The 15,471-nt window shown below is 38.5% G+C and overlaps 1 protein-coding gene across 4 annotated transcripts; it reads right to left on the reverse strand.

The window, feature by feature from the left end:
- Positions 1 to 17: 17 nt before the first annotated feature.
- BIVM (basic, immunoglobulin-like variable motif containing) lies at positions 18 to 14,864 on the reverse strand. Of its 4 annotated transcripts, none has more exons than XM_048933945.1 (11): positions 14,658 to 14,864; positions 12,992 to 13,586; positions 11,426 to 11,552; positions 10,469 to 10,564; positions 10,267 to 10,371; positions 8,383 to 8,477; positions 7,550 to 7,682; positions 4,399 to 4,470; positions 3,552 to 3,635; positions 1,685 to 1,781; positions 18 to 608 (listed from the first exon to the last, which is right to left on the reverse strand). In XM_048933945.1, the coding sequence occupies exons 2-11, from the start codon at positions 13,479 to 13,481 to the stop codon at positions 318 to 320; spliced, it is 1,590 nt and encodes a 529-aa protein (XP_048789902.1). In that variant the 5' UTR covers positions 13,482 to 13,586; positions 14,658 to 14,864; the 3' UTR covers positions 18 to 317. The 4 variants fall into 4 exon arrangements, with proteins under 4 accessions (XP_048789902.1, XP_048789892.1, XP_048789898.1 ...); XM_048933935.1 differs by having other exon boundaries at positions 14,583 to 14,864; XM_048933941.1 differs by lacking the exon at positions 14,658 to 14,864 and adding an exon at positions 13,995 to 14,552.
- Positions 14,865 to 15,471: the final 607 nt, after the last annotated feature.

Raw genomic sequence — 15,471 nt, forward strand, 5'->3', positions numbered from 1 at the left:
TCTGTTGCACTGGCTAATTTCAATCTGCTGTTTTATTCTCACAGATCAGGATATAATATAGTCATTTCAAAGTAAGTGATTGATTTAGCTGTCATATCTGCTTTTGATTACAAAAGTACAATAATCTGTGCTTATCTGTCAGTTCATGTATCAGATGCCATCCACTGCAACCGTATAATTCATAACTGATCTAAGGATTACAAAGCTGTATTTTATACCATATTTTCTATTCATATGTATCCTAGGACTAATAAACCCCTACTCTGTGTTGATTAAAACTGACTTTGATGTATAAACTCTATTACCTGAAGTTCATTCTAATCATCTCCATCATAATCATTATAGCTCTGATACCCGCTGTTCCTTCTCTCACGAAGACTAGATTTTTTCCACGTAGACTCTGGATGGAAACCAGCACTGAAAGATCGACCCAGTCGTCCATGTTGTTTTTTAGAGATATTGTCTTCACTTTCAGATTTGGCAATACCTTGTCCTTGTGTTAGGGATTGCTTATCCTGTCTGACACTTCCAAATGGAATATTCCAAGGACCAAATCTTTGCCAGTTAAGTCTCTGAAAGGCGATGATGCAATGAAGATTTCCTCCAACCTAACAAAATTTAAAAAGTTCTTTGTTATAAATTACAAATGTGCTTTCGTGCTTAAGTAGATATTTGAAATAAAGATATTCTCAGGTAACAGAATTCTTTAAAAATAAATAAATCAATCAGCAACAAACAAGCCAACAACTATAGCAACACAAAAGCATACCCACAAAACAAAAAACTTTGCTCAATCAATTCTGATAATTTCCCAGAGGTCTTGGAATGGGCAGTTGAGTCACCATCCCTGGAAGTGTTCAAGAAATGTTTAGACGTATTACTGTTTTAGTGCCAAAATATTGGTGGTAGGTGGACAGTTGGACTAGATGATCCTGGAGGTGTATTCCAGCCTTGGTCAGTCTATGATTCATCTGTTTTCTTTCTTATCTTTTTAAATAATCCACTTTATTCTTCATGGTTTAGTACAAACTATTGCTAACACAACCTATGTTCTGTTAGTGTTTTTATTTTCCAGCCATCTTCACACAAATTGTCTGTTCTGGTCTCTTGTCATCATGCTGACACCATCTTCCATATCACCACATTTCAAGTAATCTCTCCAGCACATTATGTCAGACTTTCAACCTGCAAATTAAAAATAGAGTCCCCTCTCCCACACACAAGATAGAAGCTTATCTATAGAAAGAAATACAGTAATATATATAGTTACGATACATAAATAATACATAACAATAAATAAAGTTAACAGATGCGCATGCATTCTTCTGTCTGATACTCTACCGTATTTTCTTTCCAGACTACATGTAGCATCAAGAGGATTCAGAGGATCAGTCTATAATTTATCTGTAGAATATTTCCATACTTGCTGCAGCTTCATTTTAAGCCAACAAAGGTTAAATATTTTTACCAAATATATGGTATAGGCAAACAGCCTAGCATATGCCAGGTTACTGTTAAATCATGTCTTGTTCTGCAAGTAAACATTCATGACTGCATGTGAGTACACACACTTGACTTTTTCCTTCTGCAATCACTTCATAAAAAGTTTTTAACTGCTTAAGTATGAACAGGTTTGCCAAAATTTATCACAAATTTTCTTCCTTCTAAATAGCATTTACCTTACCTTCTTTGTTTTCCGATGCTGCAGTCCTCTCTCTAGGTGTCGAATATCTAGGTACTCTGGATTTTGGGTGTTTAGGTCAGTGACAATATCTGCCCACCTACAAAATAAGATTACTACTCTGCTGAGAATTTGAAGCCTCAAAACCATGCACCTCCTTTACACACAGAAGAATAGAAATCTGAGGTTTTAAACAGTCTTACAAGAAATTTAAAGATAAACAAATGTGTAAAATATAAACACCTCTGTATTGGAGACATCAAGTTAGATATAAAAACTTAATTTTTTTAAATTGAAGCATTCACAGATATTGTATTGCTCTTAGTTAATAGCTTCCAAAACGAACAATTGCATCAAAAGTCATTTGTTGTGTTGCTTGCCAACTCACCAACTTTTGAAAGGAAGAAGCTAAATGTACTTTTGGCAAAGAGAAAAGTTCCTTTTACTGTACCATACCTTTTGCTGTTGCATTGCATTTCAGTCAAATCCTTGTTTTCCTCATCCATTAAATGTTTCTACTAGACAGTTTTACCCATAACCCACACTTCCATTCTGTTCAAGTCCCACCTCTAATTCAATAATTCCCCATCTACTCAGCTCTTCACAATTTCATAGCTCTTTCTAGACCAGTGCAAATAACTATCCCTGTATTTTACACATCTTTGTGTCTATATATCACTTTTTCAGTTCTTCAAACGGCAAATTACACATTTCTCTTTTATATCACCTTCCAAGTTCAGAAAACAGATTTCTGTCCCAACCTTTTTCCCCATCCTACCTAATACACAGAACTTTTTGCTAGCTCTTGGTGGGACTGAGGAATTACTGGTTTTTTACCATGGTGACATCTATTGTATTAAATGAGTTTGCATTTCCCATTTGTAGTTCATACACCACAGGACAATGTTTGTCAGCAGGATGCATAGGATTATGCTTCTCAATAAAGGAAACACATACATAGTGTGATTTTTTGTTTTATTGCACTTAATCTCAGCAGTCCAAAACATGCAGCTATTCACAGTTGTGGACAGTCACATCACAAACCAAGTCTGTCTATATCAGATAAGCTCTTTCAAAATAATTGAGAGAATAAAGAAAAGAAAAAGTAGTTCTGTGACTTTCTTGCCCTCCCAGCAACTCTTTTCCTAATTTATTAAATAAACCCTACTGCATAATAAACTGGCCTGCATGACAGAGCATATTTGTTAAAATTTTTGTTTTGGCTAAGGAACTTCTTTCCTGAGAAATAGTATTCTTTTGCACTGTTCTCTCCTTCCAGATATTAATACTAAGCTCTACTAAATAGAACATCAAATAAAGCTGAGAAAACTGTTTAACAGTTACATTTGCCATGATAAATTAAATCAAGAAAACTTCAATACAGAACCCTCTAGCTGTCCTAGACTGTGCAACTAGTTTACTCACCAACTTCTTACAAACAAGACCTCACCATGAATATATTAGTTTTATGTATGCATAAACTAATGATGCAGCAGATTACAGGCTTTACCTACATCTAAACTAGATCTTGAGACATCCAGTGCTCAGTCAAGGTTCACACAGCCTATAAATCACATCTGATATGATTGCAGGCACATTACGTGTCTTCTCTGCCTGACTAATATGCTGTCACATCTAAGAGAAACAGACTTGGGTTTTCCTCTGTCCTGCCACATCTAAAATTGCAAAGCTAGCCCTGAAGTCAAGATGAAGCTTCCCATTAAAGCAACTGCTTCTCTTAAAACTACAGCATATTCATTCAGTAGAAATGAATTCAGCAGACAAGTCTGTTAGTGGCCCTTAGGAGATACATACAAATTGCTTGCTCTTTAAAAATGCCTAACTTAAAAATTCTTATGAAATAACATACCTTTTACAGTGTATTGTTGGATGTTTTCTGCTCGGCTCTCCAATTAAGATCCAGTATTCTACTTCTTGCTGCAAAACACGACCTCTGTTCAATAGAAGATATAATGCTAGTAAGACTTACTGTGCATACTAAAAAGGAAGAAAGATTAAAATATCCATATAAATTACAAAGATGTTATATATATCTAAGCAAGACAGAAATACTACTGCTTACTATTCAGAGAAAAGACAGATCTTCAAAATTGCTTTACTTAGTTGAAAGGCAATCTAGGGTAAGATCTAAATATAAACATACGTACAAGAATACAAGTAAGAGTTGTGAAGAGCCATGTGAGAGGGGAACAAACACTTTACCCCCCAGTTTTGACAGAGCCATCAATTAGCTCCTTCCACCATTTTTAAACTACAGCCCCTCTAACAGTTATTATTAAAAGAAATAGGGCAACATATAGGAAAATAACTCCTAATGTTAGTCACTTTATCCTGAACACCTAACCTATAAAAACAAAGCAAACCAAGCCATCAACTGATACTAATTCACATTTGCGAGCAACTTTCCAGAAATTCATGGCCTGTAGTAACTGTTTCAGGAAAAGTTCGTGACAGGCATTAGGGCAGACAGGTCACATACATAGCCCTGTGACTTCCCCGTGTGTAATTATCCAATGAAAAGCTACTTCAGTTTCAACAGTAACAAAAGCTGACATTTTTCCTGCCTAGGTAATAAACAGTATATGGCCTTACTGCTTGCAACTATTTCTTACTTATTCCTAACATTCCCTGTAAAGTAACAATGTACTCCATCATCCCACACTTGGTAAACTAAGACACAGGATAGATTGACTTACCTAAAATCACAACGGAAGTCTGTGGTTGAACTGGGAACCGAACCCAGGTCTCCCGAGTCCAAATCCAGCAACCTAAGATCATAGGAAGTCTATGGTTGACCTAAGAACTGTCTTCTAAGCTCAGCCTAGCAATCTATCTACCCATTTCACTTGAAGCTTAAAGGTCTCTTAGTATTACAGTTAATCAAAAGTTTTTCTATAACCAGAAAAACCTTTTCTAGTTATATAACTAGCAAAAAGTATACAAGAATTACTACCAAATCTAATGCCAGCACCTCCGGGGTACTAACATGATTTTTCAGAGCAAGATGTTAGAAGACAGAAAGAAAACAGGATGCTCCTATGGTTTGAGCCCCAGCCTAAAATAAGACTGTAAAAGCTCCTTGAATTCATTACTTCATATTACATCTTTAGGAGAGATCTGTTGTTAAGAAAAAGAAACCCAATATTGACTTAAAAATAATAACAGTAGTGACTGAGAATCCATTTCAATCATGGGTAAAATACTATAATCACTGCTTTTGTTCACTACTAAGCAACGTAAATTCAAACTAGATTTACAAGGCATCAGAAATTTCCACTCACTGGATCACACCACTTTTTTTTTTTTTTTTTAACTGCACTTTCAATCTAATTTGCACATTTTATTTATTACTTTAACTCCTTTGTTCTTCCAGTGCGTACTCTTAGTAAGTGATGGAGTAAGCAAGTCATTAACTGTTTAGTAATCTTAAGTAGATTAATGTGCTGAACTTCAAACTGGGCCACCCTTGTCACCACATAGCATGTCAGTGTATTAAACCTCAATTCAAAAAAAATAAAAATAAAAGCATGGAAAAAAACCCACAACCACCTTATATGTTCTTTTGTTCATATACTGATGAGGGAATTGAATGCAACCTTAGAAAGCCTGCAAATGGCAGCAAGTTGGGAGGAAGTGTTGATCTACCCGAGAACATGAAGGCCCTACAGAGGAATCTAGAAATGCAGGATCAACAGGCTGAGGCTAATTGTATGAGCTTCAACATGACCGTGTGCTGGGTCCTGCACTTTGGTCACAGCAACCCCCTGCAACGCTCTGGGCTTGGGGCAGAGTGGCTGGAAGGCTGTGTGGAAGAAATGGACCTGGGGGTGTTGATAGCCAGATGAACATGAGCCAGAAGTGTTCCCAGGTGGCCAAGAAGGCCTACAGCATCCTGGCTTGCATCAGAAATAGATAAGCCAGCAAGACTAGGGAGGTGGCTGTCCCTCTCTACTCAGCATTACTGAAGCTACACCTCGAGTGCTACGTTCAGTTTTGGGTCCCTCACTACAAGGAAGACATCTGAGACCCCAGAGTACGACCAGAGAAGGGCAATGAAGCTGTGAAGGGTACAGAGATCAAGACTCAAAAGGAACATGTGTGGGAATCGGGATTGTTATTCTGGAGGAGGCTCAGGGGAGACACCATCACTCTATAAAGTTACCTGACAGGAGGGTGTAGCAAGATGGGGATTGGCCTCTTCTCCTAGGTAACAGTGATAGAATGAGAAGTAATGGCCTCAAGTTACACCAAGGAAGTTTCAGGTTGGATACTGGGAGAAATTTATTCTCCAAAGAAGTGGAGAGCCATTGGAACAGGCTGCCCTGGGTAGTGGTGGAATCACCATCCCTGAGGCACATGGTTTAGAGGACGTGATGGTGATGGGTCACCAGTCGAACTAGATGATCTCGGTGGTCTTTTTCAGCTCTATGACTATAGAAATTTTCATTAATCCCTTGGTTACAGCCTTACACTGGGAACAGATTAGATTCAGGTGATTATGCTTTATTGCACCCATACAGCTACCACTCTAAATTCTAAAAGCACAGTTAACATTTCTTCATTTCCTGACGTGACACTACATATTTCAACACAGCCAAATCACAGACTGGCTGGTAAGCAAAGTACAAGACTGAGGCTCACCTCACACCAGTGACTTACACTCTTCATTACATCTTATTTCCTGCTATTGGGATCTGTTAATTTTGTCAGAGATTGTTTTCTCATGCCCATTGATACCATTACTAAATACTGATCAGCAGATGAACCTTGCTAAAGTGCATCAAGAAAACCTCTGACACATACTGTTCACAACCTGAGACAACCACAACTTAGAGACAGGAATAACAATTTGAGTATGATTCCGCAAATGATGCACAAAGAAGAAAAACTACTCTCAGTATATCATAAAGTAGCAAGTTAATAACATTACAGAGTCTCAGATGAAGTTTGCTAGGGCTGAAAAATGTCAATCTTGAGGAAATTTGTGGTTTTACACAGAATTTAACCTAATGTAAGTATGAATTTCAATGCCATCATTTTCCATTTAAACCTATATATAACTGAAACTCATACTGACTGTTCCACTATTTTATCCTGAGCAATGTCAAATTACTGACAAATCTGAAATTAAAATCATATTTTTATTCTAAAACAATTGTCATATTACATTTTCCCTTCTCTTCAAGAAGTGTTTCAGCACTACAGTAGTCATTTATAAAAGCCAAACATACTATGACAGAAATTTCTTCAAGCTTCTCACCATCCCTCTTTTCAAGATTCTCGGTAACAAATTATTCAGAAAGTTTTACTTATTTTTCTAAGTTTTACACTCTAATTTTGTCACTGTTCTTAGTCAACACTGCAAACATACATAAGCACAATAGTGCAGTACTACAAGATCCCCTGTTCTCAAAATAAACAAATACTTGTTTCAGCATTTGCAGATTTCATCATGTCTGCTCCACAATGGATTAGCACTTCAAAGCTTTTTACTTCTAGTCCCTAAGTCATATATGCACTTTCACCTTGCTTTTAAGTCTGGTTTGTTTTTGTTTTTTTTCCAGACTTGCTAATTGTCCTTCCTGTAAATAACTACTCCATACAAATAGACATCTTTAAGTGATTCTAACTACCACTGATGGGTTTTGTTTAAGTTCTCTCAGTCTAGCTTGCTCAGTTGTTTTTAGCTTTAAATCATTTATTTAAGAATACAGAGTGTTTTGCTAGTTCGGACACAAATGTTTTCACAACATACACAATACCATTAAAGGAGAAAACTGGTATCAACTTGCAGTAAGTTTTTCTGTACATTTCTCCACTAAAATAAGTATAAGCATCCAATCTCACCTATATGCTTTACTAGCTTTTACTGGGGTTGCTTCAAATCCAATTGGACAAAAATAGTGGTTTTGGCAATGGTAGATGTAGGCCATTGATTCATCTTTCAGTCCACGCGTTAGCTTTGCAAGGGCCCCCACAGCTACAAAAGAAAGTTGATGTAACAGCTCAGAGTGCTTTCGATCCAGCATAGCATATTCAGCAACAACAAAGTTGTACTTCCTACTACAAAATAGTTACATCACTTATTTTTTTAAATTAGAGTATGTGCTCTGACAGGGACATGCAAAATAACGATTCAAAACTTTTGACCTAGTGTTTTATTGCTGTCTTGGCACAAAAAAGTTAACATCTGCCACAGACTGTGCTAAGGAAATGGAATATAAAGTCTGTAAATACATCAAAATCATACCACCTCTCAGAGTGAAAAACCTCTTCAGAATATCTAACCTAAATTTCCAATGTCTTAGTTTAAAACAATTCGCCCTTGTCCTATCATTATCATGGTATACAACCATCACTATCAATGAATACAACTTCAGAAAATTATTTTTAGAAGTACAAAACGTTTAATTATTATATTAATACTCTGATGCTGTACATTCTAAATCTTTATACAGAGATTTCTAAAATGTTGAAATAATAATTAAAAAATTGCTGCTTCTCCAGTATTACAGAAAACACAGCCAGGAAACCTGGCTACTTTAAAATTCTACAGACAGGATATTTGAAGCTTACCTGAAACAGAAGCACTAAATAATTTGCACTGCCAAATGCAGTACATTGCAGACTTTTTTCAATTTAGATACAGTAAGGTGAATGCTTTAGGATTAGCTACTTACCAGTTTCTCCAGCTGTCTTGTTCTTTCCATGAGGTTTATAAAGAACATATGAGCAACCCTTGATATGGAAGTGATCATTTATTTGCCTAAACCATCTGAAACAATAAGTTTAAAGATTGCAGTAACTCAAGAGTTATTAAATGCAATTTTATTTTTTCCTCACTTCCCTGCTTGACAGTTTAGAAAAGAAGTTAAAGGGTGCTACTAAGTACCTGTAACACTAGTATATGGACTGCAAATTACCACAACACAAACAAATCATTCTAGGAAGGTAAATAAATACTGAGAGCTTTCTTCTTTGCTTTTTCAGACCCTTTATGGAACGCATAATTAGCAAAGCATTGGATTTAGGAATGTTAGCCCTATTCTGTTCATGCCAGTTGCACCTAATTTTCAGTTATTCAGCCTTCAGAAAGGCCCAACCTCTGTATTGCCAAGTTCCAGCCATGATTTGTAAGGCACGCAGTGGGAATCTTCTAAAACATTAGAAGACAAGAGACTTCAGTAGGACTTCTTGCATATCACACTGGGCTTCTGTCATGTTCCCAAAGCATTACATGAGCCCAGTGCCAGAACTCCTCACAACAGCAAGTGACAGCAGGTCTGTCTCAGATATTCACTTCATCTTGCAACGCTAGAGGATTCAAATTCATATTTCCCCAAGATAATATCTCAATCATAAAATTATGTTAGGATGGGTTTGTCTCTCAGCCCTCCTGTTTTCCAGTCAGCCATATGTTTAAAAATTATTTGTCTAGGAAAAAAACACTAAAAAAGTGCTTTTCTGTAGCATTTAGGGCACTCACAGGCAAAAAGAAAGAAGAACGCCAAGTTATACTTTCTGCTGTACAGACTGTTAAGATAAAGTGGCAGAATGTACTATAAGCTTGTTCTGTAAGGATTGACATATTCCTAAGAGATTAAAAAAAAAAAAAAAACAACTGGGTCTGAGTCTTCTCAGTCAGAGAAGGAAGTTCACACGACACTTCAATAATCTAGACAGTATGCCACTATTTAAGAACAGACTGCTGCCACGTTTTCAAATCCAGCACCCACAGTCTGTGACAAATCATACACACTGCCTGTAAAGAATATCAACTAGATGAAATATGATTCACAGACCTATTAAGAAAACTGCAAAATTTTTCAATCTTACACAAAAATTTTTCAGTCTTTGGCATGTGGGTAACACACTAAGGCCTTTTCAAGACGTTCAAATCTCATAGTCTTATTTAATTGTAAAAGATTTTCTGAGTTCCATAAAACAAAGAAAGGGCATAGATTTTAGACCTTACTCCTCAAGATCAGAAAGCAGCAGAGCAGAAATAAGAGAACTTAAAAGTCCAGGACTTCTGTGACTTCAGCCCTATCTTTCCCCCTCAAACTCATCCTGAAGAGTTCTGCTGCAGCAAAGGAACAAATTAACTCAGCTCATTTTGAAGTCTCAATTTTATTTTTTTACATAAAGCTACTATTAAAACAAGTGTCATTTCAGGCTGTTTTAATGATACCAATAAGCACTTAACAAGCATTTTCAAAAACAGGAAAATGAGAGCCAATAAATTTCCTAACCAGGGAATTGTATTCACTGAAGCGCATCCACTAATCAAACTGAATTAAAAAAATTAAACATTTTAATTTATGTTCTCATGATCTGTGTAACATCACATCATAGATAACAGCTATTACAAAAACTCTTCACACATTCTCAGAGCACCCATGTATGCTCTGCTGCTCTACGATCTAACATACGCCAGTCACAACTTCTTTCCTTTCTTAATAAATGAATTGCTTCTATATCTTTAGGTGTTTTATGATTTAGTTTATACCATGTTAGTTTTCCATGTAATAACTATTTGGCTGCATCAAAAGAACTGAGCATACCTCATTAAAGTCGTATTTCCAGTGAAGGGACCAAACCTAATCTCCTCAAATGGGGGTTGAAAACCCAATATATGCAAAGCTTCTTCTTGAGTAATAGGTGGTAAACTGAGGAAAAAAAAAAAAAAAAAGTTTTATTTAATAAAGTAATTGGCACCACATTTTAGATTCTCTAGAGGAAAATGGGTGTCCATGTGTGACTCACCTGCCAGCCCCCAGTGTACTATACAAGAAATTCCAGCAAGACACTAATGAAGAAATTCCACAAGAAGTCTTGTACTGAGGTCGACTAATACAATACCTAAATCAACAGCAACAACAAATGCATCAGTAAACATTCTTGATCCAGTTACACATATGAGCAACGTGAACTTCTTTGCTTTGTGCCATGCCATTGAGGGACTAGGCTATACTAAATCTTTTACTTCACTTCTACAGAAAAGCACATCCTTTCAGGAAGAAAAAAAAAAAAAAAAAAAAAAAAAAAAAACTAATAAATTCACTAATGCTTGTCAGGTATTACTACCCCATCTCATAAAAAGCAGCTAAATTTCTAACAGCCCTACAGAAGTTCTGTACAAATGATCCTGTAAGATATACAACAGGTTCTATACACATGTTTTCTAAAGATACAAATTTTTAATAAACTGCATTTCCAACCATTTGCCAGTAAATGACATTCTGGGTTGCAGATTCTCTAGTCTAATTCCAACTCCCTGATGTAAGAGACCAGATGAATTCATTATATTAACTGTGTTCACACAGTATACAAAGACTGTATAGAATTGACAGATTTTTACCTAGCATTTCAAACTTAAAAGAAAAATAAGTACTATACTTGAAGTTAGTTTTTGCCTGACCTTGCCAGTGAACCTGCATTGTTTTAAGCACTTAACTTCCACATAAATTGATTCCACATTAAAACAAAAAGTTGTTTACAGAAATGAGAAAAGCTTTAGGATTTCTGCAGATGAGAAGCTCTCATTCTTTCCTTCTTTCAGAAAGTATGAGATTTAGAGTACACATGCTTAGCGCACACAGTCTATGCAGTCTTTCTGGTAAAATACAATTAAGAAATTTTTAAGATGTTTTAGATAATAAGCAACAGTGTTTACCAACAAACTGCATGAGGATAATCTTAAACACATGTCATAAATACTACCATCTTCGAAGGTCCAACACTTTCCTTTCCTTCACATCTTCAAGAGCAGAGAGCTGAGGGCACTCCTTGTACTGTTTGCTTTTTTTGTCCGAGGACTTTTTCTTTGCCACTTGTTTCTTCATGTTGCCTGTGAAGAAGATTTCAGAAACAAATTAATACCTTGCTTACCTTTTATATCTTATTCCTTAAGTACTGTTAGAAATAGCACGCACCTCAAACAACAGATGCTGCCTGTGTAATTGCAAACTGGGACTAAACGCTTTGATGAAGGGTCAAATAGCCAATCAAGACTTTCAAAGGGCCTGTAAATACTGAAGAACCCATTTGCTACATAAGAAACTTTTTTTTTTTTTTTTTTTAAGAGAATTAAAAATGATCTGCTCAACTAATCTGAGAAAGCAGTCAATCTGATTACTCTCTGAGTTACATCAGCTGTCCCAGAAACACATTCTCTGAAAGCTGAAAATATGTTGCCAGACTAACAGACAGCCTAACACAAACTTCCCATCACATAACATTAAATGTATAGGAAAATATAATTAAACATTTGCTTTTCACAGCCAATCTATATCTCTATATCTCTATATAAGTATATATATTTTTTATTTTACTTTTCACAACCAGCTACTCTTTCTGATGAAAGCTTACAGGCAAAGTCAGAGAGAATAATACATCCTGTTCAAGCCACTAAGGTAGTGGAACAGCAATTTCCACCATAAAAGCCACCATATCCAAATAAAGCATACTACATGTATTTTATTTTTGGCTAAATTAACCATCTGGCAAGATGTAATCATTGCTTCTTAATTTTATTTGATGATACTATTTGTACACATTAAAATACAACAGAAATTTGCTAAAAATGTTCACGTTTTGCTAAACTGTGGATATCCAAAATGAGGTGGATAATACAGCTATTTAACTAGCTAGTCATCAGAACAAAAAAATAAACAGAAGGAAAAAAAAAGAAGCTACAGGCAGCTGTAGGTAAGCAGAGGGATTACAAAACAAAGAAAACCATGCAGATATGGGTGCTTGATTCACAGCTGCAATCTGAGAGAAAGAACACAGGTGGCAGTAAAGCCAGTTGTAATGGAACTGGCTCCTTAACACCATATACATACAGAGAATCAAAACATATACAATTTTGTTACAGAAACAAACTGCTCTCCTAGATACCTATAATGATCTCATTTACTTCTTATAATGAATAAAGCACACCTTTAATTTCCAAGCATACCTCTGCAGTACCTGGCAACAATTCAAGTGACAAAACTGTATTTAACAGGCAAAAATAAACACTGCAAAATTCATCAGATTCTACTAACCAGAGCCACCAAAGCCACCACACACAGTTAAGAACAATCCAGTCTTGTTTGATGGCCACTTACATTTGGCTTTCACTCCTCCTACCTCACTCTCTTTTGCTGATGAGCAAGTTGTTTGAAATGACGTACAGGCTCTCCTGTAGCACTCCATCAAGAAATACATGTTTCAACCATGCCCCTTCACAAGCAAGTTCTGAAAAGCAACTCTTCCTCTACTACTCACACATCACCATCTCACCTGCTTTGTTTTTATGATTCGCAGTCACGCTGTTGAATTCTGATTTGTCAATTTCCCATGCCAGCGGAAGCTTTCCAAGGCTGCCAGACAAGGTTTCCAAGTTAGCATCTTCACTGTAGATTATCTCTGAAGCACCAGTTTGAATGCCCAGCAAGCTAGGTGTGTTATTTCCAACATTTAAGGCAGCACTGCCTGACAGGCAGGCACTAACTGAAGCACTTGGGCTTTTACAAATAGATGTTACTCTGTTTAAAAAAGCATAGTCTGAGCAAATGGTATAAAATTTCTCTCGTGTATGAGTCACAGGACATCCCCATGGGTAATGTCCATCTCCCCTGGACACCAAAGAAACAGTTGAGGCATCTGAGATGCAGTACGACTTTATAGGATCACGAAGAGAAGCTTCTGAGGATTCTTTCCCAGGTTTCTTTTCAGTGTTTCCATTGTTTCCAGAACCATTCTCCTTTTCATCTTCTGAGATGTGAGGCATTGAATAATATTGGAAGTGTCTTGTACTGCAAGGAATGGTTTTGTCTATTTTTAATTACCACATAGTTTGCAACGCTGCCTCCATTGCTACTGCAAGCTGAGGTATCTGAAAGAAAACAAGAGGTCTCAGTCAACTTAAAAATGCACACCAGGCTTATTTCTAAACACATATCCCAACAAACCTGAAACATCTTTCAAGATACACCCAAACACACATCATGTCTTCTCCTAAACATCTCCAGAATTCTAGAAATTGTACTTTATTTTTTATATTATTGCTGAAGCATCAACTGCACATGCTATAGTGATGCTATGATGACAACATCATGAGTAAACACACATATAATTGTGCCTGATCATTTCTGCTCCTTTTAGGGCACAATATCTCTCATGGATATAGAGTAAAACAACTTAAACAAATGGACAAATCACAAACAAACATAAGGTCACTGAATTTGGAAGAATTCTGCATAGTTCTCAGGCAAGCAAAGCTTAAGCTTACATGGCCGATCACCTCTGCTTATTGCAAACTGCCAGCACCGGAACCAGCCTGTTCACTGCTTTTCTTATACAACTACGAAGGGCTCCCTTTTATTTTCAGCGTGCCTCTCATTCTTCATAAAGTGCAGAAGAAAAGTGCCAGGTTTTGTTGATAGCTAAGAATTCTCAAAACCTAATTTATCAGGCTTTTGATTATCAGTCTTTAACAAGCAAGTCGGTTGTATTTGCTATGCATCATGTCAGCAACTCGCACGTATGAGCACAAACACGCTCCACAGATGGAAACCCTGCATCAGGCAGGAGCTGAGCTCCGCTCCGCACCCCCACGTCTGGTTACGGAGCGCAGCCGACAGCGTTCGAGCCCTCCCGTGCCACAAAACGCGCCCGCAAACAACCGCCGGCGCTGCCCTGCAGAAGGCAGTGACACAACCGCAGCGAGGCCGCGCCGCCTCCACTCGGCTCCAGAGCTAACAGCCGCGAGCGGAAAAGGACGGGCCCACCGCGGGGTCGGGGCTCGCCGGAAACGCCCGCTGCACAGAGGACAGAGGGCCAAAGAGGGGAAAGGCCGTGCGGCTGCGGCAGTGCGGCCCCGGCCCGTTACCTGCGCGGCGCCCGCCGGAAACAAACGCAATGCGCGACGCGGAGGAGGGGGGGAGAAACCACGGCGAGCGCTCACCTGCGCCCCCGCCGCCCCTCGCCTCCTCGCACCGCCGCCGCCGCCGTAGGGCAGCACCACCTGCCGCATCACGCCGGGGGGGCAGATTGCGGCGTCATCGCTGCTGATGCCGCGAGCTTTTGAGGCTAGCACGGCTGAGCCGCCCGCGTGTTTCCCGGAGGAGCATCGGCAGAGCCTCGGTGCCGGAGAGAAGCGCTTCCGCAGCTCCGGTTTCCCCGCGCCGTCCCCCGGGTTTGCGCCCTCGTGGTCTCGTCCGGTGGAGGCCGCTCGCCTGTGCTTGAGCTCAGAAGTTGGGTTGCGGCCTCGCGGCCTCCTGCTGCCCTAAGACAGCATCGGTTTGAAGTGCAGCATGGTGATGGCGAGCCCTTGTCTCAGTCTTACAAAGCAGCCAAATCTTTACATCTCAAAGTGTAGGAGCATAAACCAGCCGTGGGTTCCTGCTGTGAACCAGGTGCAGACGTCCAAGTCTGTCCTTTTGTTCCAAGCTCCTGCTAGTTCTCTCTGGCTGCAGTGAGATTAGCGCAGCACAAATGTGTCTGCAGTGCCTTGAGAAAACTGTACAAAAGATTTTCAGAAAGCGGTGTCTGGAGGTGCTGGAAATATTTCACATAACAGAATTGCAGGGGTAGAATGGACGAGACCCTACAAAGAGGTGGGCAATCAACTCTTTGAAATGGTTGATAACTGCAGAAGAAGGGGAAATGTTTTTAAGTTGAGGGAGGGAAGATTTAGGTTGGATGTCAGGGGGAAGTTCTTTATAGAGGGAGTGGTGAGGTGCTGGAACAGGCTGCCCAGAGAGGTTGTGGATGCCCCG

This window comes from Lagopus muta, chromosome 1 (assembly GCF_023343835.1).
Source record: "Lagopus muta isolate bLagMut1 chromosome 1, bLagMut1 primary, whole genome shotgun sequence".
Classification (NCBI taxonomy): domain Eukaryota; kingdom Metazoa; phylum Chordata; class Aves; order Galliformes; family Phasianidae; genus Lagopus; species Lagopus muta.